This window comes from Homalodisca vitripennis, chromosome 2 (assembly GCF_021130785.1).
Source record: "Homalodisca vitripennis isolate AUS2020 chromosome 2, UT_GWSS_2.1, whole genome shotgun sequence".
In the NCBI taxonomy this organism is placed as follows: domain Eukaryota; kingdom Metazoa; phylum Arthropoda; class Insecta; order Hemiptera; family Cicadellidae; genus Homalodisca; species Homalodisca vitripennis.
In genome coordinates this window covers 92,405,812-92,432,459 of record NC_060208.1, presented here as the reverse complement: position 1 = coordinate 92,432,459, position 26,648 = coordinate 92,405,812, and the positions used below count along the sequence as shown (strand labels likewise).

General features: G+C 33.8%; 1 protein-coding gene across 1 annotated transcript; it reads right to left on the bottom strand.

Moving 5' to 3' along the window:
* Positions 1–650: 650 nt before the first annotated feature.
* On the bottom strand, positions 651–21,222 carry LOC124354351 (kielin/chordin-like protein). Its single transcript, XM_046804734.1, has 9 exons — positions 21,068–21,222; positions 19,307–19,378; positions 15,587–15,688; positions 13,473–13,611; positions 9,464–9,585; positions 9,120–9,230; positions 5,644–5,781; positions 2,166–2,222; positions 651–950 (listed from the first exon to the last, which is right to left on the bottom strand). Exons 1-9 carry the CDS (start codon positions 21,120–21,122, stop codon positions 751–753), a joined length of 996 nt encoding a protein of 331 aa, XP_046660690.1. The 5' UTR covers positions 21,123–21,222; the 3' UTR covers positions 651–750.
* Positions 21,223–26,648: the final 5,426 nt, after the last annotated feature.

Genomic DNA, 26,648 nt, shown 5'->3' with positions numbered 1-26,648 from the left:
GCGTCTTCGTTTCATGTGCTTTGCTCTGGCCGCCTCTCTCGGGGCTGTAGTCTTCAGGTGCTTCTCACCGTATTCTTCTCCAGCGTATAATATACCTCCTCTATACTACGATACGTGGTAATACATTGGAGAGTTCAAATGGAAAGATTTTACTATACTTTTTAGAATGCAGAAGTGGTGCATTAAACCTGTTCTAACGCTTAAGATCCGAGAACCATACAGACCCCATTTTAATTCACTTAAAAAAATTCTGTCCCTTGTGAGCTTAAGAATGTTGCATTTTTCAGACAGAACCCTAGTCTCTTCACTGCCAGTGGGTCTTTTTACTCGTGCAATACGAGAGGCAGGACTATGCTGGCAGTTAACAGGGATTCCACCACGACGTAAAAAAATTGCATTATCAGCCATGAGTGAAATGTATTAAGAAGATGATATTAAGAAGGTAAACTCACAGCCTGCGTTTAAAAGTAAATAAAAAAATATTTCTGGAAATAATACCATAATACGATTAAGGTCTTCTTAGAGCTGGCTTGAACATAGTTTTTAAGTTGCATCTCCTTAATATACCCTCATATTTGCCTGAAGTTCATCATATGACGTAAAATTTACGGTAGGTAAAGGAGATTTTAAAATATTTGCTTGCTACGTCCAATGTTTTCATTTCGATTTATCTTAAAAATCACAGTACTAATGTATTCAGCATAGTCGTTTTCTCTCCCACACTTCGATCCCGAGGGCCAGAACGAACTGCTATGTCGCGTCTCCAAGCAGTTCGCCCTCTGAAAGCGCCATACGTTGTTCCGGAGTGACGTGGAAACGAACAAGGCAGGAGGCTAGTGGTGGAACTAGGCAGTAACAGACTGTCTCTCTACCTCTCCCTCCGGGCATGTACCAGGTCGACAGTCGGTCTCCTATCTCCAAGGTCAGGTTACCGAACTTGCAGACCTTCCCTGGGAAAATAAATATAATATATTAAGTTATTCACTTCACTGAGAAAATTAATTCTGCAAACGGACGAAATTATGTATACAAATACATTAAACCTAAAATATGTGGTTTATATGTATGATCCAGACACAAAATTACAAAATTATTTTATGATTAGCATATTTTCAATACGAAACTCTTGCTAGTACAGTTTTTTCCCGATCCTTTGACATACAAATACATGTCAAACGATCTTTCAATTCTAAATCTTGGATAATTAACACTATTTATTGGTTCTTTCAGTTTAAAAATTGACTAAGTTCCACTATAAATGATAAATGTAGTTAAAGTTCAACATATAATAGAAGCAATTCTTTTTTACGGAATTGACTGAATTGTAATAAAAATCTATATAAATGTTTGCAAACACATAGGAAGAGAATTTAAAATTTGTTTTTCCATTCTAAGAAAAATTTAATATTTGGAGTTACCTCAAATACGTTTGTCAGTTTTTCACCATTTCCAAATTTAAATTTTATTTCGTAAAAATGTCTAAAAAATGTATTGTACTAAATTTATAGGGCTAATAGACAATTTGAAAGTCCACCTTTTAGTTTTTAAACTGTAAATTCTGATTCTCACAGTGTTCTAAGACGCACAACTAATTTTCTATGTCTATCTGCTGAGCATAACTAAGGTAAACAGCTAAAACAGTTGGCCCATATAAAATTCAAAGAAACCCAAATAAACTCACTTGGAGCTTACTTTAGAAAATATTTACTTTACCAAAAAAAAGAATATAATAATTTTCTTCAAACTCAACTATACTAGCATTACTATGGTTCGAAGAATTATGTAGGCTACACCAAATCTCCTTAAATACCCACATAGGAATTTTTTTCTGGATTTTAATTCATCTCTAATAGTTAGAAGGATTATTTACACGAAAACTCTTCAAACCCTCACCTAGGAATTCATCTCTAGATATTAATTGAATGTAAGTGAAAAAATAATGAATAATGCCAGAAATATTGTTTTTATTGTTATGTGTTTAACTAAAAGTAATAAACACAAATTGGACAGAGTAGATACTCATTTTAAAAATAACATGTTAATATAATGTTCCTTTCCCGTAACTTAAATCAATATGTTTTATTTACCCTAGAACATTAAACTAGTATCTTGTATAAAACTGTAATAGATTATTTAAAATCATGTTTGTTCTACAAATAACTTACCTGATATGCTCTCCATGGGCTTTACATAGGCCTTAATTATGCTGTCAGTCGATCTGGCTAGAAAATACAAAGCAGATAAGTAAAACTTATAACCAAACTATAAAATCAATATAAATTAACTCGAACTGCAAATCAGTAATTCAATTAGTTCTGTTTACCAATTCAGTCCGGTCACAGGTGACCGGATATATATATCCGCGATTTCGGAGGCAATTTCGTGGGTTTTGCACCTGTATAAGCACTTCTGGAGTCAATTAAATTTTCGACGCAATGTTGAATTTGCATTTTCCAACGATAAAGAAAATACATCAAAAAGTGTATATTTATGTTCAATGTAATTTACTCTAATCTTAGTATTTTTTGTCCTGTAGCTGATTTTACCTCTTTTCCGACAATAACACACATACACACACACACACACACACACACACACACACCACTAATATTTAGGTCTCATAACAGTATTTAAATGTATGGTAACAGTTATACTATATTATCTCTTATATCTGCACTGCTAGCAGTTACACATTGCTTTGCACACAATTTAGTAAGCGTTGGCCGAGTGAATTATATTTCCGACGCCAATTTTGAGTTTGCCATGTTGCCACAATCAAGACAATATGTCAAAAAGTTCATATTTTTGGTCATTATAATTTACTTCGTGTCTAATATTGTTTGTTTCATAGTTGATTTTGCCTTGTTTCCCGATCAATAAAATATATATCACAGCTATTTCTGTTATTAAATTTGTAATAAAAGTTTTTAAATATTTTAGAACATTTAGATCTAGAATTTGTACATTTGTTCTAAAGCACTGCCAAGCGAACTTTCATCTAGCTTAGTAATTCTGACAAAGCATCTTTTATGACATTTTCTAAGGTAGATGATTACTTACCTAATCGCTGAAATCTAAAACGGCGTGATAAATCATGGTTACTCCTTAGGCAATTTACTTACTATAAATGTAAAAAAATTGAAAGTAAAGAAATAGTTTTATATAGATAACATTTGACAGGCACTTTCTATTAATATTTCAAAACTTCAGAGATCAAGATAGGGGCTTTCGCTACTTTAAAGACCAGTGGGGCGTAGCCCGAAGGTATTTTCGAAATAATATTAGTCCTATATTCATACCAGGAACCGTAAGAATGTTCATGTAAAATATCAGTTAAATCGGAAGAATAGTTTACGCGTAGAGACAAAACAAACAAACAAAGGCACTTTAGTATTTATAATATTATGTTAGATATATACAGGTCTTGAAAATCTACTCCAATCAAAAAGCATATAATTCTGACCCTTGTAATAATATATTCCCAGTGTAAGATATTTCCTATCCTATAGTTGAATTTGGTTTGTAATTTTTCCGGTTTATTTTGGAAATAAAGGTTCATTTAATTAGGCTCATGACAGTACCCTTTTTTCTTAAGCCACTGTAAAAATCTCATATTACAATGTTAATGAAGCCAACCAGTTAATAGAACTGTATGAGCAAATATTTACAAGTTTATGAATTAAAGTAGGTTTATAACAGGTTTTTTAAAATATGTCCTGTACAATATTTATGTTTTAACCATTATAAACCTAAGACCTAGAAGATTTTACAAGATGGCTACTTTCTGTAGTTTCAGGCTGCTACAGTGAAATTAAATGAAATTAAATGAAAAATGTCTTTATTGAATACAACGTAAAACATATTCAATTGGCGAGGTTAGGACTATTAAGTCCTCTCTTACACCTAACGATACAATATTAGAACTATAGGCACATTTGAGTTACAGTGAGTATAGACTCTCATTTAAAAGTTCTTCTGACTCATATGCCATTCCTTAATTGCTTCAAAATATAGATATTTACTTATAGTAATGATGAGTAAATTTTTAATGCTCTATCTACAATGGCTCAAAAATATAAAGCCATCCATTTTCCCATACGACATGACTTGGATGTCGGCTATGTTGGACATTGGGTAGTTACTGAACCTGACCAAGGTACTACTAATCCACTTACTAATAACATAATTGAATTTTTTACTATTGAAATTACTCACACAACGGTTTTTTATTGCAAAATCTTTAGTAGGCTATTATACGAGTCCTAAGCGAGTAAGAAAAAGAGAAAACTTTCAAAAATAAAACTTTTAATATGTTGTTTTTCGCCACAAAATTGCAAGAAAATATATTATGTCCCGTTCAAAAGTTCATAGATTGTCACCATAATGAAAAATGGTAGCCATATTTTTAAATTCTAAAATCGTATTGTTAACTGTCACAAAAGGTAGGTGAATTCCCTATTCATTTAATGCAGAAATCAAATAGAAATAACAATGGTGGCACAGTTGCAATTGGCAGCCTCCATAAAATATGACATGTGTATGGCTGTCCATAACAAATCTACGGAAGTAAATGTAACTTAATTCAGAATAACTGTAGTTGGTAATGTATGTTTCAAGATCGAGCTCAATATACCTTGGTTGGACGACCTGAACTTTTTGGCTTTCCTACTAAAGAATTCTCATAATCTGAAAACTTGTATATTGTTCCAAATTGGTGTTCGTGTTATTATAAATAAAATTTCAAACATTAAAACGCCCTTATAAGGGTGCTTACCACTTCTTTGAACCCAACAGCAAGTACTAAATTAGTTAGTTTCATTACGAAACAAGATGGCGACAATATAATATATGTATTATGTAACCCTCCCTGTCACACAGTTGGCTGCCGATACAGCACAGCGGGGTCTGGCCTTTAGTTTACAACCATAAACGTACTGCAGTGCATAGACTGTCAATATGTATGATACTGTTCAATGAATGTATGCTACCCTATCTAATGGATCACTTACATTTTAATTGTATTTTTGACTCAGTTGAAGTATCTTGAAAACCAAATTACAAATGTACTAAATCTTCTTGCGTTCGAAGTTGCTGCAATCCATTTTTTTAGTTACTATTTTATTATTTATGAGTCAAATTCCTCTAAGATTGTCTTCCAATGACCATAAACCCTGACTAGTTTATTAAATTTGTAGATTACTAATCTGTGGTATTGTTTTATTTTATACCATTGTCATGATTTTAGTTTAGTTTAGTTATGTAAGAATAACAGAATAAAAGAACATGATAATTGTAGTTACATGAACATTATGAACAAACTACTATTTTAACTTATGTTATGAAGTGGTTCTACGATTGCCAAGTAATCAATTTTGTAAATATTTGTTGTCTGTTAGGGGAATTAAACCAATTAACTCTCAGTCAGAGAGTCACAGCCTAACCCTAAGAGTGCGGTTAGTTTTCTCTTTAAAAAAAGCACAGTACTAATTATGTACTAAATATAGCTGCAATTCTATTTTGCCCAGTGTGTTATTTAAGGGGCTCATTACTGTTTCCTTTTCTTTACATACACAAAAACTTATTTATAAGACATCATTTACAATATTATTGCGTATCAATATAATATCGGCATTGCTTACTTACGACAGCGAAATGAAATAGGACAGCAGCCACCCATGTGCATGTACGCTGGGATACAGCCGCGCGTGAACATGGCAGATGCTACGGTCTGCAGCTCCGGGACACATGGGAACTGCTGGCAGTAAGGTGGAGATATAGAACCTGAAACAAGAGTACCTTCTCAATTTCTACGCATAAACTATTAAAAATAAATCTCATTATGTTAAATTTTAATAAAGATCCAATTAACTCTTCATAACAACAATCCCGCTGACCAACAACACCTGATCTGAAGAGCTCCGGAGCAATGAAAAGGCATGCATGCTCTGAGGTCCAAACAAGCAACACTTATAAAAAATGTATTCCTTACTTAAAACTATGTTCATGTGTGAATAAAACAGACTTACCTCTCATAAGATCTACATTTACTTTTGTAAGTCTTAATCATGCAAAACTCTTTATATAAAATAAGTAAAATCTCCATTCGTTCTTGTACTCCAATTAACTTAAAAAATTTCTAGCTATACCTGTAACCTCGGGGTCTACTTCAGACTATGTTAGTACGTATACTAAAGACGAAACTCTTCTTTGATAAGAAATTGATGTTCAAAATCACAAGACTTCTTTTCCTCCTATTTAAATAACATTCAACACATATTCAATGTACTCTATAGAACGACGAGATATTGTACGATATAATTTCTTGTGTTGTCCTGACCTCGTAAAAATGAATTAAATATCAGTTTTGGTGTTAAATGTAATTACCACCCAAAATATATACATTTGGATGTTCCAATTCTGAATTACTGTTGTGTCACTCACAAAAAAAAGAAAAAAAAGTCACCAATTAGAGGTAAAAGGCACCATTGAGTCGGTATCGAAACTCTAAAAGATTTCTAACCACATCGTTCTCTATATTTCCTTTCTAAACCTAAAGATGTATTTCAGCAGGTTACCCTGTTATGTATTAAGGATGAAAAACTGACCTTATACTACCGTCAAATTACATCATATAAAGCCACCGTCACCCATCTCCGCACAACATGCGCTGAGCTCTCCTGTGCATAGCAACCAGCATGGCAATAAACATAAAAACGTTATCTTTACTGTATATTTCGTATTATTTTATACATATATAATAGTGTGACATATGTATTACTGGATGGTGTGATTAGTATAAGTAAATTTCTGTTGTAACCATGTACGACCATCTTACTGGAGTGTTATTCGTAAGCTATCGCACGTGAAAGCAAATGTACCCAACAGCCTTCTTTGGTAGCTTTTTTGCAGGTAAGAACTAAATTACAGAATCAACTTTTTTTAGTGCTACAAATTAAATCAATAATGAGCATTAGCACAACTAATATACGGTAGGTGTAAACTGACGTATTCTATCTAATGATACGTCTCATAACTACTAAAACTAATCGGCTAGATATGATAAAATCACTGGTACTTTATTTTCTAAAAATGTTGTTCCTTACCGAATATTTTAGTACAAGTTAATATTGAAACTGTTGATTGACGGTAATAAAATATCATCACTGCAACATCATTATCTTTATCTTTACTACGATACATCATACCTAACTCAGAGTTCAAAAGTTTATATTACATAAAGTGCCGGTAAGTAGAATGAATGTAATAAAGTTTTCCATCAGGAAAGCCAGAGCTTCATACACTTTCTGAAAGCAAAGTTTTTGTTCTGTCTTACGTTCATTGTTGTTTATTGTGTAACTTCACGGTCAAACGGGCGCATTATTAGTTTCAGAACTACTCGTATGTGGTCTGTTTGTTAATACTCTGTTTGATATAATATCATCTTTTTGGGAGTTTTATTTGCTGTGAACAGTAAGTTTTAATATGGTCCTTTTAGAAAATAACGTGTGCATTCACGAATTGGCTGGTAAATGTAATTTAAATTATATTTAACAATAAAATGGGTACTTTTTACATAATATATAATGTAATTATTATTATAAGTGTATTAAATAAAAATGGAGCGGGGCGGCGGTCGCAGGACTGACCGACAGGAGGGACTACTTTTTATAACTGGCTGTGAAATATATGTCTTGAAAAAGTATGTTTCCTAATAATTAAATGGTTATTTTTGATATTTTAAAACAATATGAGATACCCAATTCTTTATTATTTTATTTAATAAGTTTAAAATTTTATATTAATTTTATATAATTTTTTTATATATATTTTGCATTTAATATATTACAATTATCACTGACATATAAATATGAAAGTAATTAATATTCATACATTTGTTTATTATTGTTTATATTAGTTTTTACAATTTGGTCGGTAACATTTTCACTACAATCTTGTATTTCCGTAATAATTACTTCATTGTCACTGTCATCATATTCTAAAACATTATGGGTTAATTACTGAAATAAGAAATAAAAACTCTGGAATAAAACCTTGCTAAATATCCTTTGATTCTATTGTTGTTCTATATCCCGTGGTACCTATGTTTCTATCTTTTTATATTGCTAAAATTTATGTATGTTTAAAAAAGTCCATTAAAGGTTGTGACGTTTCTTTAGCAAAATGTGTTATTAAAATCTGATTGTTAATGCAGTAAGTCAATCATTTTACATTGGAACTATTAATAATAAATTATTAGTTCGTAAATTTATTTAAACCAGTATTTTACCAAACATTTTAGTATTTTGTAACGAATGTTTGGTGTTGGAAGTTGTTTAGTGTGTTAAAGTCAAGATTGCTACTAATAGAAGCGTATGAATTGGTTTTGTACATTTTGACAGCTTTTAAATTGGAGCTTATGTAACCTAATCTGAAAAATCCTATAACCAAGGAAAGTCTGCAGAAGCAGGGATAGACTCGGATTATGTGATATTTAAAACACATTGGTCAATAATAATAGGAGTAAAATGATTTAACACTTTGTAAACAAATCATTGTAAAACACTACTAGATTAGAGAAGCGTTTCGTTAATTTCCTTATCACATTGATATTGTGATTTATATTTTCCTCTTAATCTGTCCTTACAGATTTTTCATTGACGTCAACTTTTGTTAGTTCATATAAGATGTTTATATAACGGTTTGTTTACGTTTCGGTAAAGTTATCATTCTACTTTGAAAGCATTTGGAAAACATAAACATGCGTGAGGCGAAACGAAAATGCTTCCCTCGTGTAAAATATATATCCATAGCACGCCATAAGAAGTAGTCACTTCAACAAGGAGTGACAGTAAGCTCTCATAACGCCTGGATAGCCACTGAATGGAGAAACGCCTTATCGACAACAAAAAGGCCGCGATAGTTCCACCCCTAGTGGATACAGAACGAACAAGTTTGACGTTACGTTCCGTGACGCGAACCCACAGTTTTTCTCTTATGCAAAACATACATCCGCAGTCCGCTAAAAGAAGTAATCGCTTCAAAAATTAGTTAATTTTGATAATACTACCTTATATGATATTGTCATAATACAGGTATACAACTTCCTTCATAACTCATACCATTGAATCCCGCTGCACAGACGCATTGTATACAAGTAAAATCAGCCACCGGGTAGAACTTGGATCCTTCATCGTAGGTGATTCCATTGTATTTACATCTGACTTTCTCTCCTGAAAAATATAGCAAAACTGTGTTGATAAATAATTGCAGCATTACTTAAACAGTTAGCATTCTATTTTTATAGTTGTTTAGGATTACGTTTAATGTTTTTATCTCACACTACTAATATAGTGTATTCATAAATATGTGCATTACGGAATTTATGGACCAACCATGGTTTGAAAGCTAATTATATCCATGGTATGTCTACGACATGTATACATACATCTTTATATTACCTAACCTTTATTGCAACTGGCCACAGCTCTATGGCAACAGGGGTAGGAACTTTGAAATGGGAGACGTTTGCAGCCTGGTGGCAGTGCTTCACACTTTTGTTCCCTCGCCGAACATCGGAAACCTGCTCTTTAAATTGGCAGAAAAAACACAATATGAAGAAATAATATTCAAAACATTTTTAGGCGGATATTTCATTTATATTTCTAATTACTTTGAAACCTTTTGGCGTATGGTACATGTAAAATTCCTTATTTCATACTTACATACATAACAGCAATAAAACCAGAGTGATTCTGGTACAAGTGCGCATTTAATTCATGGATAAATAAGGTTGTAATAACAATAAACTTGAGGTTACTAATATTGTGTTATAACCCACTTAGAGATTTATGTAGAAAGCGCAAATCTTTATTATCAAAATTTGATTTTATGCTTATTTATAATCAAATCAAACATACCAAACATAACTTCATCAAACGTACTAAAAAAGAACAATTATTACAGTAAAAATTCCTCGTGTTTTGCATTGATGCAAAGCCGAGTTCTTCACAACACTGATTGCTATTCTATTATTTACAAAATTAGGAATATTTCCCTACTTCAGTTGATGCAGTGACCAATACGTGCAATGAGTATCTCTACATTTTCTACTAGTGTACAATAAATCTTATAAGTAGACCCAAAATAAAATGTCAAGGGAGATAAGATAATGGAAATCTCGCAGGACAGTGGATGGGAACATATCTACAAAAGTAATGTCTTGGATACTGCTCGACAAGGAAATCCAACATCACATTCGTAGTCATTTAAACAAGCTTTAAATGTCATTTAAACTCAACTGTAAAACACAAGAAAGTGAGTAGGAAATATATATCTAGAAGCCCAGAGAAACGGATAAGAACGGAAACAGTTGTTTGAAAAACGACGGAAACGAACAAATATCATACAGAACCGATGCCTAAAGATAAGTTGCCTTCCTATTAGCGTATTTTCTCTACATAAATACAGTGGCTAAAACCTTTATCCATCCGTATACAAATGCGCACTTTTATCAGAATCACTCTATACTCTGGGAATTGTTTGCACTTTTGTTTAGACTGTAACAGCTGCTTCTAGTGAAACTTTAGTGAGGGATATGAGATTACTGACATACGTATAGACGAACTACAAGTTTGTTATGGTAATACTATACGAAACAATTGTAATATATTATAATTATCACTTAGAAGATATGATGAAAGGTGTTGTGGCAATTATTTACTGAAAGTTAAATACATGCAATTAAAAGAGTATTAGATAACACAGTAATGTAACTACAATAGTGTAATGCCATTTTCATTAAAACTTATATATATATATATATATATATATATATATATATATATATATATATATATATATGTTACCGGCAAAGTGTAAAATCAGGCATTGTATAGAATACCTAGGCATTCTATACATTGCCAAAAGTAAGCAGGCAAAGTGTGAAATTTTAAACATTTCATACTTTGCCTAGGCATTCTATAGAATGCCTGCTGGAGTTCAGGCAGAGTTAAAAATCTGTCTGTTCCATTGTTTTCAAGTTACAACGTGCTTGCCTCACCTACTCCCCCCGCCCATCCCCGCTATAACGCTGCTCTCAGTTCTGTTCCGTCACGCCACAGTATTGTGCTAGGCCTACGCTTCAGTTCTGTTCTGTCATGCCACTGTATTGTTGCTTGAAAATGTCACAAGTGAACAGTAGTATCAGTAGTTCTAGTGATCGTTTATCGCTAATGAAACTTCGTTTTAGTGCCGAACTTTAAAAATTCGGAATGCAAGTGCTAAAAATAGTGTTTTTTTGACTGAAGACGACTATAAGAAGCTGGTGTTGGAGGTCGAAGATGCCAAGGCCAAGCCCAGAAAGGAACCTCGTCACTACTGGCTACTCAACAGGTATGATGTAATGATCGTAGAAAATGTGCAAAAACTAATACACCCATTAAAACAAGGAGACAGTGTTGTAAAATTTTATGTCCACGATTCAGATTTATTTACTGTTCTCCATGAAGCTCATGTAGCTATTGGTCATGGTGGAAGAGATCGAATGTTAAAAGAGCTAGATATTAAGTACAAAAATGTTACACGTCATGATGTTGAGCTATATATTAGTTTGTGTGAGCTATGTCAGAAGAAACAAAAGGGTTCGAAAAGAGGAGTGGTAGTAAAGCCCCTGATTTCATCAGAATTTAATTCTCGTTGTCAAGTAGATTTAATTGATTTCCAGTCACAGCCCGACAGGGAGTTTAAGTTCATAATGGTCTATCAGGATCATTTGACAAAATTTGTGATTCTTAAACCTCTCAAAACTAAAACCGCTGAGGAAGTAGCATATCACCTAGTTGATATTTTTACTCTCATTGGAGCACCAAGTATATTGCAGTCAGACAATGGAAGGGAGTTTGCAAACAAAATAGTTTACAATTTAAAAGATCATTGGCCTACGTTAAAAATCGTTCATGGCAAACCACGTCATTCTAAAAGTCAGGGTAGTGTAGAACGTGCAAACCAAGATATTGAAAACATGATTTCGACTTGGATGGAAGATGAAAAAACTGACCGTTGGAGTGAGGGATTGAGATTTGTGCAACTTATGAAAAATAGAGCCTTACATTCAGGAATCAAAAGAACGCCCTATGAGGCTCTCTTCGGCTGTAAAGTAAAGGTCGGTCTTACAACATCTTCTCTGCCTCGAGACATTTTGGATTCCATTAAGAGCGAAGAAGATTTGGAAAGAGTGGTTAATAACATGCACACAACAGAAACACAAACAATGTCAAGTCTAGAACCTCCACTCCAAACCGATCATAACACTTCAGAAGTTAATGAGGCAACCGTTGATGTCTCGGTCAGTTCTAGCCTTCTACAAATGTGTAGCGTTTGTTTGCAGCAAACTAATGAGAAACAAAACTGCACAAAATGTTTAGCGGACATACATATTTCATGTGGCCATTCAATTCAGGGGTGTGATGATACTGAAAAACCCCTGTTGTGTTTCCCTTGTTTTAATTCGGAAAATATTGATAAAGAGAGGACGAGGTCAAAAGCTTGTCTTGAAAAACAAGCTAAGAAGATGAAAGCTAATTCCGATAAAAAGTTTCCCCCCGTCACCAAAGGAGTCACTGTTCGTGTTCCAATTCCTGACGTTGACAAAGGAAGAGGTGACTTGAGAAATATTCTGGCAGTGGTCATGGATACGACAGAAGATGGGTTTTGCAAATTAGGGACCGCCAACGGAGTTTTGAAACAACTGTACGCAAGGTTACAGTTTACAGTTTGCCAAAAAAGCCTAGTTCGAGTAGAAGACGTGCCTGATCAAGAAACAGGACTTCGTACCGTTGCAACAGCTCAGTCAACAGGAAGCGGCCAAGGATTTGTGAGATGCACTTGCAAAACTAAATGTCAAACCAAACAATGTGCTTGTGTTAAAAACAATCGAAAATGCAACTCGAAGTGCCATAGTTCTCTTTCCTGCTGTAACAAGTAATTTCTTAAATTAATATTTCACTTTTAAATTTTACTCTAGTAAAATATGAGGATTTTCAGATCCTATGTTTAATACATTTCATGTTTGTTATTTGCAATAAACAATTTTTAACAATGTTGTTCATTTTATACTTTGCCTGCAAAACGTTCGACATTCTATATAATGCCTAGGCATTATACACAATGCCTAGGCAAAGTTTGTACAATTGTTAAGAAATGAGTTTATTTCATACTTTGCCTGGATTCACTCGGCAATGTATACAATGCCTAGGTATTCCATACAATGCCTGAATTGTACACATTGCCGGTAACATATATATATATATATACATAATATGTTTATATAATATATGTTATAATTTTAAGGGTATACATTTTATAATGTTATTAAGAACATATACTGTAACTACTTTTACTGTAGTTAAACTAGAACCTCTTAATAATACCAGTTTCTCTTAAGGAAGTATTCACATACTACTTGGCCTACTTACTCTTCTAGCACCTTCACACACTGACAACTTTGTATACAGGGGTTGTGAAAGTCCGCTGAGTCCAGAGTCAGATTAGCTCCCAGCGGATATTCTTTGTTATCATAATAACAGGAGTCATTCTTTCGCCCCTCCAGAGTAGCTAGAAAAGGAGAAAACTCATTATGGCTGTTATTGTTGTAATTGGAGTAATGGATGAAAACGAAGTTTGCGCAAAGAGCGGATCCAGCTAAAAAACCGTTGCATTTCAGGTAATAACACACGTAAACCTTCCTGGGAGACCATATAATTAAAACACGTCTAACCTCTTACGATTGTTTGTACATGTATGTTTGGAGCTAAAGGCTGGGGAAAATACTAATCCTATTTCAAACTAAGACATATCTTTCGTGGATTCTGAAATGAAAGGATATTCAGGACGAGTGGAGAGAGAGAGAGAGAGAGAGAGAGAGATCCCATAGAATAGATCTACATCTTGTGGTTGTAGGATCTACTATTACCTAGATCTCAATTATGGTAACTTTAGGGGCTATGCTATTGCAGGTCAAACCTCAACCACTAGAAAGGAATAGTGTAAGCAGAGTAGGGAGACCTAATGGAGATCATTTTATCATTTTCATAATCTAAACGTAAAAGAACTCGTATATTAAGTTAAATCAATAAAATGTTTCTAATCGATTGTCAATTTTTTTCGCTTATGGAATCGATCTCTCTTTACTAAATATAACCGTCTTCATGAAATTCGTAAAATTTTGTTGCTTGAAGATAATTTTGTACTGCTCTTTTTCCTAGTTAAATCACATTAGGTTATTTGGCTAGTTATGTTAGGCTCAAATGCATTTACTTGTATCTTGACTTGATGACAGAGGTTCCTCCGAAACCCCTATTGCACTTGAATTCACTCCGTCCAAATATGCCTATCTCAAAATGTTTAGTTAAATATGTATCCATTTGAATTCAATTTTGGGACTTTTACTTGGTTAAAATTCAAATCAACTGCTACCATATTTGTCTGGACGAGCTCCAATCATGTCATACACACCTAGCTGAAAACATTGTTACTCGCTACCAAATATTCCTATTATAAAGCTATAAATATTAGCGCATTCCACAGTTTTTCAAGTAAACGGAGTTGAGAAACTTATAAGCCATAATGTAGATGAAGTATCAGAATAATCAGGTCTTGACCCTGGTTTTTTTCAATGTTTCTAATAGCATCGTATTATAGTTATGCCCGATTACGTTTTGCGAAATGTTATCGTCTCAGAGACTGGAGTGTTTAATAACTTTAGCTCTTATGTCTCGGTTTCTTCCGGGAATAAACATTATATGTTTTATTGCGCCATACGAATATCTCTGAATAATAAATAATGGCCATCGGAGCTGTTAAATTTTAGTAACTTAGTCCAGTGATCTAAGGGTTGGATTTTAGTTAATTTAAAGTTGCCAAAGTTGGACGTACTAATATCCTGGCTATTATTATATTCCTAATTCCACCCCTGTTTTCGTGTATTTACTTTTATTGACCACAAGGTTTAAAACTTACAGTTAATATTGCGTTACGTTTTCGTGTCTATCAGCTGTTCTAGACAACTTTTAAGGTCAAGAGCATCTTTTAACTTCAAGAATTCCGGTTTGAAACCGGTTTTCACACACTAATAAACTATTATCAGAGCTTATCCTGATATAATGCGACAAACCATCCCATGGTAGAGCTTGAGACCATAAACATATTTTTTGTGCTTTCCCACGATTTTACATACAATTTAACGGGAAAGAAACACTCAACGTTATCATTAAAAACTGATACATCAGCATGAATGAAAAGAATTTCAATACGTTATAAGAAGACCTAATTTTGCCAAGTACTGTTATTAAAACTGAATTTGGCATGATCACAACTAGCCTCAACTAGCAGAAAAGCAACCATAGCTTATATACGTAGAAATGTTGGAAATTTCAGTTTACTTGAGGAGTCTTGGAATGACTGACCTGATTGCGATTGCATAGTAAGAATAACCTGCGCTCGCCACTAGATTGCGACACTGGTAAGGACATGTTTAACCCTTGCGACTTTTGAATTCCAGTTTTATATGTAGTAGTAAGAGTTGACTTACGGCACTTGTAGCTGGTTGGACACCTTGCCCCCGGTGTAGTCTCCGGTTCACACTTCATCTGCCTGTAGAATTTGTGGATGTGATTGGAACATAGTGGTTTATCTAGAACAGACTCTTGCGTCAACGTACGTCTAGGCAGTTGCCCTTGAGTACTACCATTGTGTTCTATACGAATAATTCTTATAATCAAGGATACTATTAATAGTATTACCTAAATGTTGTACTACAAAATGCAATCTTAAATAAGACACTGCAGTTGTTCTGGCCTATTTTGCATCTAACCTGTTATAGCAGTCCACCGTATTCCTCATTGTAGTCTCAAATATATAAAAGGTACCAATAATGTTGTCATACAAACAACATACTTCTCCTTTACTTGAGAAAAGATTTACTGAAGCAAGTTTCCTATGTTTAATAGCCGTTGCATAATCTGTAATAAAATACCCTTAGACCAGATAAATAACAGATATGGACTGACGGCGTTTCTTATGAGGACCATAACGCTGGAAAATACACCCCTTTTTATTTATGTTGTATTTAAATTCAGTTATAAGCTCTGTTTGAGTTTAGCAAAGGAAGTTAGCTACGCTTTAGGCAAGAGTTTGGTAATATTCTTTACTTTGTACAAACAGATTATTCCTAAATGTCATCGGAACCCTCATCCTACTATTAGTTTTATTCGGTCAAATAAATTATGATAAGAAGTCAACTTTAAATAACCATATAATAACTACACAGTTTGTAGTACTCTTAAGAAGTATAACTAAAACACCGTTGCTTTTTATCAGTACTTGTAGAGAAGACTGTCAAATACTGCTGGTCTTAGTAAATTTCTGGTTCTCAAAATAAAGTTTGTCTGTTAGTTTATTTACAAGGTTAAAATATAATTTTGGATTAAGTAATGATCCCTGCAGCACGCCTTTTAAGTACCTGCAATCGTAATGCATCTATCTGATTTGGTTTTATTTCTTCTTAACAATTTATCAAGCAAAGCTATTATGGAATGGTTCTGAAAGACCTAGACATTTTTACATTGTGCAAGATGCCTGATATGAAAATACTAAACCTATAATAACAGTTTGTAAAATAATTTTAAGTATATTTTAATATTACATTATTTACGTCAGTTACAAAATAAAAATATATGTGAATGTCTGCAAATATGGATTGGAGACTCTAGCATACGGTACATTATTGGCTTCAAATTCTAATATATCTAAAACAATTGGGAGCACCTTTTAGTAATTAAAACGTGAAATTGTAATAAGCCAGTGGTCACAAGATTTAACTGCAACAAAACACATGCATGCAGCTATTTAAATATTCACTTGTACTGATTTGTATACTGTCAACATAATAAATACATTCCAAAAAGGAATATGCAGACGTGAATAATTAGGATCGTCACCATGGCAAACTAAGCATTTGTTTATATTACCCTCTTACCACCTTGATTTGATGTTAAATAAATATTATATTATTTCGAAGAATAGTAAATAATTCCGATGCCAGTAAAATCTGTCTTATCTATTTGCTGATCTGTTGATCTTTAACACCAAAACCTCTAAGATAAAGTAGCCTGTTTTGCAATATAATGTAATTACGGTCTGATTATATTACTTTCTGATTTATATGAATACAAATGTTCTTTACTCTTTTTATGCATTAGTGAAGCACGGTGTAAGTAACTCACTCAAGAATTGTTTTTATGCACGTATGAAAACCCTATCTAAATAATCGTACTATGAATTTTATAGATGGAACAGGGGGGAACCCGGTCCCTTAGCACTGCAATAGAATGAGAACACAAACCTTAGTTTGAAATGATCCTTGTAAACTATACAGGGTTACAATTAAGTCTGGAACCTCTTTTTTTAATTTTTGAACTACAATAGAAAGAAATAACAAAGTTCACACGTGCTTATTGGTGATAGTAACGCACACATCTGTCCAATTACCGACCGGATAATCCCTTTGGGGGACGGTCCACAAGGAGTCAGACAAAATTCTTAAATAGCTGCATAGGTCAAGTTTGGTATCAAATTAAAGGTCGTACTTAACAAAGTACAATGCCGCAAACCGGATTTCAAAAGGTGGATTCATTCAGTAGTTAAAGCTATTTGCATTTTAAAACTATTGAACAATTGTTATATTATTAAGTATTGCAAGTAAAAACCAATTTTTAAGTACCTGTGATCTAAGTAAGTGTTCAAAATGTTCCCCTCCCATCGTCTGTAGTATTTCTATCTCCTCGTACATCAAATTTGTTTTCAATTTATAAATAATACAATTTTGAAGTTATTTTAAAATGTCATTAAGAGTTTAACTAGACTTCATTTTAGGCATAATTACTTGATGGTTATAATTATTATAGACCTTAATTCCCTTGCGTTTCCATTCAAGAAATTTTTAATTGTTATTACACAACAGCTGCATGATGACTTAAACATTTAAATCCATAATCTTTAAAAAAAGTCATTAAATCTATCTAAACTTAATGAAGTGTGTCCTACGCGTAAGTATCATTAAGTTCTATTCTATGTTAGTTTAAATTTAAGTTTGAACTTTACCTGTTATTCAGGCAAGAAAGTAATTTTGCTTTCCTACGAGGAATCATTCGCGACTGTTAGTCATAAACAGTGGCGGGTAAGGAGGGATGGTACTATTCAGACTATAGGCTACACATATAATACATTCTACAACTCGGGATTTAAAAGATACGCACAAATAAGTAAAAATTTAAAAAATATATAACATTACTGTTAAGCACCTTAATAATTGTCAAAAAAGTTTCGTTAACAGTCCAATTACGATATATCATTAGTATAGTATAAGATAACTTTATATTGTATTTTCTTACACTAAATGTATAGAGGATACAATTAAGAGAACCCAGGATCTAAATTGTTATCAATCAAATAGAAAACAATTTATCACTTCAAGAAGGGTCTCAACTGATAATGATGACTGAGAAGATGAGTCTTTAAATGGATGAAAAGATCTTTCTTAAGAAATAATGACGTCAGCAACTCTCGCTTGACTGATCACTTTCATTTCTCTCACTGATACGGATTTTATTTATCGCATTAGCGTGTTTCCTCTAGTATAACCTCCAGAGGAACAACAGATTTATGTTCATATTACGTTTTTGTATTTAAATATTAATGTAATACTACCGAAATTTCAAACATTACGTGTATATTTAATTAATTATACGCGTTTATGTTTCCCATACATAAACTGCCCAAACTACTGCACTGCTTTGAGAAGACTAGTATGGAATGACAGGATAACAGGATTTCGGATTTTTGCCATCGTTATATGTTAAAAAAGGTATAACACAACGTTTCGAGGATTGGAACCTATCCTCTTCGTCAAGTGGAGGAGGTATTAATTAGTACATACAACGATAAAGAACAGAAAGAAGAAAAGAAGGGAAATCAAAGGGTTGAAACTTACCCAAAAGTTGGGTCAAGTCTAGTCCAGGCGTTGTCACTGAAGAAAGTCACGAGTATGAGAAACTCAATCGCACATCACACCAGCACGGATGAAAGTGGGATAAACTTTGTATGTACTAATACCTCCCCCGCCTGACGAAGAGGATAGATTTCAATCCTCCAAACGTTGTATTATACCTTTTGTAACATATAACGATGGCAAACAATGTATGGGACACTTTGATAAAACTAAATCGGTATTGGTATAGAATAGTTCACTTACCTTCAGCCTCCTCGTCTCTAAGTAAAATGTCATCTTCTGCAGCTATTTTGTGCTCCAAGCCCTTACACCAATCTAGGAAATGTTTTAAATTACTATTCGGCCATAAAATTCAACAAAACCAATATCAGTCAATAATCGAACAAAATTAATATTTACTAATCGAATAACGTAATGTAAGATTTAATGTCCATAGCTTTGCATAGATTTCTAGCCTGGAAATCCTTCAGCTTCGCTCTGAGGCGTACCCTCAGTGTAATAAAACTATATTAGGGTCAGTTCCATTACAGACAGAAATCGGGACTTCTACAGTTCCGTTGTTTGCTATTTTTAATATTGATCTCGAGATATAAATTTTACACGTTACAACGTGTTCACACACAAATTTAAACCCTTACATCAATTTGTTTGGCAGCAGCTATAGTAAGTACAGTGACACAATAATACGAGTTTGTCATCGACTGTCTGGAGAGGCTTCAAATACTCATGGTCATCACACCTAACAAAAATCAAACTTTTCTCACCCCTTAGTTGATTTTTTATACTAAGCCTGTGCATGGTTATGTTTTCCACACTCTTCTACGTCTTACTAAACACTAACTCTGTCTCTCACCCTGAGGTGACATTGGAGTCATTTCTCTGACCACGTTGAGCTGTATTTTAAAATCCACTGCTATTATAACTATATTAACCCTTATTTCCTGCACAAATTCTCCTGTTACCTCATAACCGTATATTAACATTATTGCCATTCCATCGAGTAACATACACAGTTGCCTCACGACTAGGAAAGCAGAATTTAAGTCCTGAACACAAAAGCTAAACAATACTGGTTAGTAAAATTGCACTTGTAAAAGACATCAACTTCGCTGTCCACTGCCACTGGCAAACAAAGCAGCCACTTCCGTTTCATCTCTTCTAACAACCACGCCACTGATCACTTCCTCTGGCAGATAATGAAGCCACTTTTCTTCCATATTTTCTTGCGGCCACTACACTGGTCAATATCACTAGTAGACGACATAGCCACTTCTCTGGCAAAGAACGTGGCCCCTTCTCTTTCATCTCTCCCAACGATCACATTGCTCACCACTTCTACTGGTAGACAACGTAGCCATTTCCTTCTCGTCTCTTCCAACACCTATGTTGTTAACTACTGCCACTGGCAGAAAACGCAGAGGATACATTTAAGTGATAAGACAAAATATTCTGGCACAGTTAATTATTTCCGACTGTAGAGTGTAGTAACAGACAATTCTAATCACATTTTGATCACAGGATACATTTCCAAACATTCAATAATATTTTTAAATATGTAAATAAATAAATGTTTTACATACCAATTCATCATTGACTTTAATGTACAATAACAATCAGTTAATTGTTATTTGTAGTACATAACTGTCAAATTTGTGTTATCAGTGTTGTGAAAGACGACTTTTACCTGATTCAAACATCAAACCTTTTTATTTACTCTGATAACAATAGTACCAACTTAAGCAGTGTTATGATTTGAACTTCAGTTTATATAGACACTGTAAGGATCAGATCAATCACATTCAGAAACAAGATTCTGTTCATGCGACACTTATTGGAAAGCTTATCATTCCAAATTTATAGCAGAGGATTATTTATATATGTGAATATGTATTAAAACCTAAAGCAAAAAACTAAAATTGAATTATTAAATAATTTCAATACGTACTTTTTAAACTTATATAAATTTACAATGTGACATGTAATTATTATTTTTACGATACTTACAAGAAAGTGTCAATAGTATAAAACTGCAGCGGAACACCATGCGAGTTGGTAGCATGTTGGCAGCTCTTGATACGTTAACGAGAGGACGACATCAAGCAGGCTGTGGCCAATAACCCACTGAGGACCGGACGGTAATTTACCAATAAGAAGATAAGTGAACCACTGTGACTTCTTGGAACGTCGGTTATCCTTAGTAGAGGTTAAACAAGTGTCATTAGTTTTAAACTATAGCACAAGAGGAGGCACGTGGAGTTCCACGGATCTGTCTGGTAGACAGAGTACGAGAGAGAGAGAGAGGTAACAGTTCAACTACACATGTCAAGCAAGTGATGACTGGATAGAGGACTTATCCAATGGATTTCGGTACCAAGTAATATATACTTTCAGGATTCCAGAAGAAATAAGACTTTGTATGAGAGTTTTATTATAATTTGCCTGTTTAGAATATTTTCTTTGAAACAAATCTTTTAACGCCGTTAATTTCAAGTGAATTTCAATTCGGAATTTATATATATACATATATATATATATATATATATATATATATATATATATATATATATATATATAGTTTTGTTTCTCTAATTCATAAGCTCCAGGCTTTCTTAGGGGAATCGTATCCTTTTCTGGTCCCAAATAGTCTTTATTTTTTTATTGTGTCTCCCTATTACCCTATCTATATTGTTGTTAGTTTTTCTCAGATGTAAGAAAAAAGGCCAAATTTGGATGTTCATTATTTTTTATTGGATTTAAATATTGGACGTATTGATACTAAGCTTTAGTAATTTGTTTTGTTGTAACTTCTATAATGTGTTGTATAATTATCTGCTGATTGTTCTTTAACAGCTAGTTATCCTGATCTAGATCATACAGTTCAGTTGCTAATGCAAAGGACTACTAATCTAAGTTATACATTGTTTATCAGCGTAATTCATTAGAAACTTAGAAATATATAGTTAAAGTTAAAATTTTCATTTGAACACCTAAAGAAGTGAATAGTTAATTTAAATTCAGGATTAAGTTGATGAAGAACTTGTTGGTCTAAAATATAAGAATCTTTATTCAAATACTACGTTTGAATGTTGAGTTCAGCTACATTTAGCTTTCCTCTTAGTGCAGCGTCTGGAGTTTGATGCTGTCATAAACTTGATTCCTGGAATCTGGAGAGTCATGTCCGTCTGGAGAGATCCAAAAAGAAGTCGTAGAAGAATAGTGTAGAAAACTCACGAATTTTACAGTGTTATTGTCTAGACAACTTACATTTACGTATATTTGAAGATTGGTCGGGTTACGCAGGCACACTCCTCTTGTACCCTGAAATGGATTTTTTCAAAACATTTGCAATTGTTCATTGATACGAAAAACGGGTACTTCCTAGTGTTCCCACTGAACAAATGAATGGCTAAAAAATATCTTAAGAGCGCACGAAACAATCTTCAGGGAAAACGAGTCAGTTTGGTTGGGATCTCCCAGTTTATTTTGTATAAATAAATTTCAAGTACTTGGTGCAACTATGAACACCGTTACCACGGCTCTATCGTCTGGACGAATTGAAAATTCGCAATCATGTGAATTTTCTAAGGTAGAGAGTAATAAGAAGGTCTACGGCTAGAAAGATCATTTGACAGGCTTTAATGCTGAATGTAAGAAATGTAACTCTTCAGAAATCATTATATTAATGAACACTTATAATGTTGTAACGGCCGATAATGTTAGTATAAAAAATGTTTTAGCTGTGAAACAGGTACGTCTTAGGTATATTCTTTATAATGGCATAATAAACACTCTTATAATTATTGATTGCAACTGGAAAATATTCCAGGTTTCTTGATAAATTTCAATATAAAGTAAATTTAAATGTTTGAATGTTTTGTGGCCATGAATTTGAAGAAATAAACAGTTTTTATCAGTATTATACACAGATTTCACTGCAGTATTATTTGAATGAATAGCTTCGACAACTTCAGGAAATGCTTAAGTATGTTAGATAAGAGTAAGGACCTATACTTTGCTTAAAGACTTAATAACACAGGATAACCCTTTATCAAAGACATATAATCAAATAGAGGAAACGATCAGTAAGCATTTGCATTCCAAACCGTCTTTCATAACCAAACTATTCAGTCGCAGGAATCAGTTGGAACACGAGACAGTGAGTGAATATTGTAGATCCACATTCCACATTCAAAAGAAACTTTTTCTCACGTATCAAAAAAGCTGTGTAGATCGACACTACTATGGAGTTTGCGTAGAATAGACCAGTACCGATAATCACTCCGGAGGACTATTTGGATCCGGGCTATTGCTGAGCAGCGGAGCTAGACAAATTGCAGCCAACAACATGAAGGCGATGACGCAATCACAATTCGCAGCTGCCGACAGTGTGGTGTTAAGTTCAACCACTCCAGCTTTCAATGTATCATGAGCAAAATTATATATTTCTCAATAAAAATGGACATTTAGAGAAAGTGTTCAGACCCATAAACAATTCTAATAGGTCTAACTGTAATAAATAAACACGGGAGTCCAAGGGACGATATATAAAAGAAAAATGCAACTTTTTAAAGTAATAACAAAACTAATTATGATTCTAAGAATAATAATACAGTTAGGCAGAATTATGTACCAGTAGATACAGATCAACGTAGGGAACAGGAAAAAAATTATATGATATTTTAAATTTATTTGAAGTTCATGAAGTTGTATTGAGAAGGAAAGTGGAACCAATAAGAGTACAATTACTTGTAGAAAATAAAACATTATTGCATGAGGTAAAATCAGGTGTTTGCGAAAATGTTAAGTCCGAACATGATTATAAGGCAAAGCATCATGTAAATTTAGAATCAACAACCTTAGTACTTAGCTCGTACACTAATGAAAAGAATGTACGGATAAGTAAACTGTGTGTAAATGTCAATCACAAGGGGGCCTTGAAACAGTTAGTTATAAATGTTTATTATCAGTAAAATCAGTAAAGGTGCCAACCCATTATTACGTTGAGACTGGATACTAGCCTATAAGTTAGTTACCAGTACCCTAAGTGTAAACATTGTAGATCAGCTGTTGGTCAGGTTGTAGAGAGCGACCAGTTGGGTGCGGCTGGCATCAGAACGGTTTTTATTTATTTACATTCCCACGGTATAACCATTTTGCAAAATTGCAATACTTAAGATGACTAGAACAGTAATAAATTCTCATAAAAAAGTACAGTATGAAAAATCAAGTTCAGCAATTGATCATGCCTACGACATAGTGAAATAAACAGATATAACAAAGATAAAACTAAAACAATGTGAAACATAACGAAAGTGGGTACCAATAACAATAGTGCATTAACAATAACAAGTAGTGATATAAAAAGTAATAAAAAATAATAATACAACAATAACAATAATGATAACAGTAATAGACTAAATCATCAAAGATAACAATGGAGTAACCATTAATGTAATACTGTGCAGGACTCGGCAAGCTCACTCTGACTCAAATGTCTCCAGCCTCACTGTCAACACAGCACGTCTCAAAGCTCCCAGTCGATTGCAGAAAAAGTCTACTTCACTGCACACCTCGTTGCCAAGCCGAAGTATTCTTGGGACAGAGCTGAACTGGAGATAGTTGCGGTTTTCAGTGGCTCAGCTCGAAGAGGCGGCGCGACCTTGTGCCAGAAGGGAGACGAAAAGCAATTCGCTCCAAAAGAGGGGGGCAGACTACCACAAAGTTGAGAATCTTATAAAGAAAGACAACATCAGCAACCTCCCTTCTAACGACCAGTGGATGTAGCCGAAGCAAGTTCAGTGGGGGGGGGGGGGGTGGGGGGGGGGGGGGGTGGGGGGGGGGGGGGGTGGGGGGGGGGGGGGGTGGGGGGGGGGGGGGGTGGGGGGGGGGGGGGGTGGGGAAATATCTCAATAATATCATGATAATATTATAAACATGAAAATGCCTTTGTTTGTTTGTTTTGCTTTTTTTTACGCGTAAACTATTCAACCGATAGTACTCAAATTTTACATGGACATTCTTACGTACCTGGGATGAATATAGGGTATTCTTGTTTCAAAACTTCCTCTGAGATCTGTCCTATTGGCCTTTAAAGTAGCAAAAATTAGCATCTTGGTCTCCAATGTTTAAAATATTAATTAAAAGTGCATGTCTAATGTAACCGACTATTCTATCTGAACAGTGTTTATTATTTTCAAATTGAATACATTTATAGTGAGTACAATCTAGATATATAAGATATAACCATTGTTTCACACGCCATATTAGATTTCAGCGATTAGGTATGTACCCATCTACCTTACAAAATGTCCTAAAAGATAGTTAGAATGAAAGGAAGATGGTTAGAATTTGACACCGAAGACTCCCTTTGAAAAAGTCGACAAAAACTACGTTCTAGATGAAAGTTTGGTAGATTGTGCTTTTGTACTAATGTATCAATTCCAGCTTTAAATGCTCTACAATATTAACATTATATTTCAGTTTATAAAGAAGCAAACGCGTAGTGTCACTGTGAATGAATTTCTAACTGTTAATTTTATCAAATATTAGCTGATTCCCGCGGCTTCGCACGCACTACGTAAGCTTTGCCCGTGTATGTGCACTTCTGGTACGAGTCAATTAGATTTCCAACGCCGATGTAGAGTTTGCCTTGTTGCCACGACCAAAAAGTGTCTGTATTATGTATAGCTATTGTACACGTACCTTTACTTTATTATAAAGTAGTCTAACACTCAAGCTTTAAGTTCAACCAGAAATTGATCTAAAAGACCAATCAATATACATAAAAACTTATCGTCTTCAAATAGTGTTTGCCTATTTAATATACGTAATTGTCTCGTAATTGCAGTTTATAATGTGCAGGCGCTTTGAAAACTTTTATCTTTTGCAGCGCCACCTGGTGGTGAGTTACATCAATGGGCATAGCATATAAACCTTCTCCGTAGAAAAATACATATACATACAAATTTTCATAATGATCGGTCCAATTAGTTCACGATTCCATAAAGGACAAACACACAAACATTCATTTTTATATATATATATATATATATATATATATATATACATATATATATATTTATAGATTAAGTATTAGATTTAAAAGACTGTTACTATCTAACTTTTACCATAAATTTAAAACCTATATAAACCCCATCTTAGTTCACTGTTGACAGAAGTATGCTTCTCTGATCTGTGATATTGTATAACAGTTATATTATATTGTAGTGTATATCTATATATGTGTGTGTGTGTGTGTGTATGTATATATACATATATACTTGATCGAGAAACAAGGCGAAACCAACTATGAAACAAAATATACTAAGAACAAATTAAATTAGAATGGCCATATATATGCACTTTATTAAGTATTTTCTTGATCGTGACAACAAGGCAAACTCAATATTGGCGAAATACAATTCACTCGAACCAGTAGTGTACGACCATGTGCAACTTCTACTAAATTGCGTGCAAGGCAGCGGGTATGTTAACTGCTAGCAGTGGAGTTATAAAAGACAATGAAATCTAACTTTTATTTAAAGACTGTTATGAAACCTAAATTTGAGCAGGCTTCTCAGAGCTG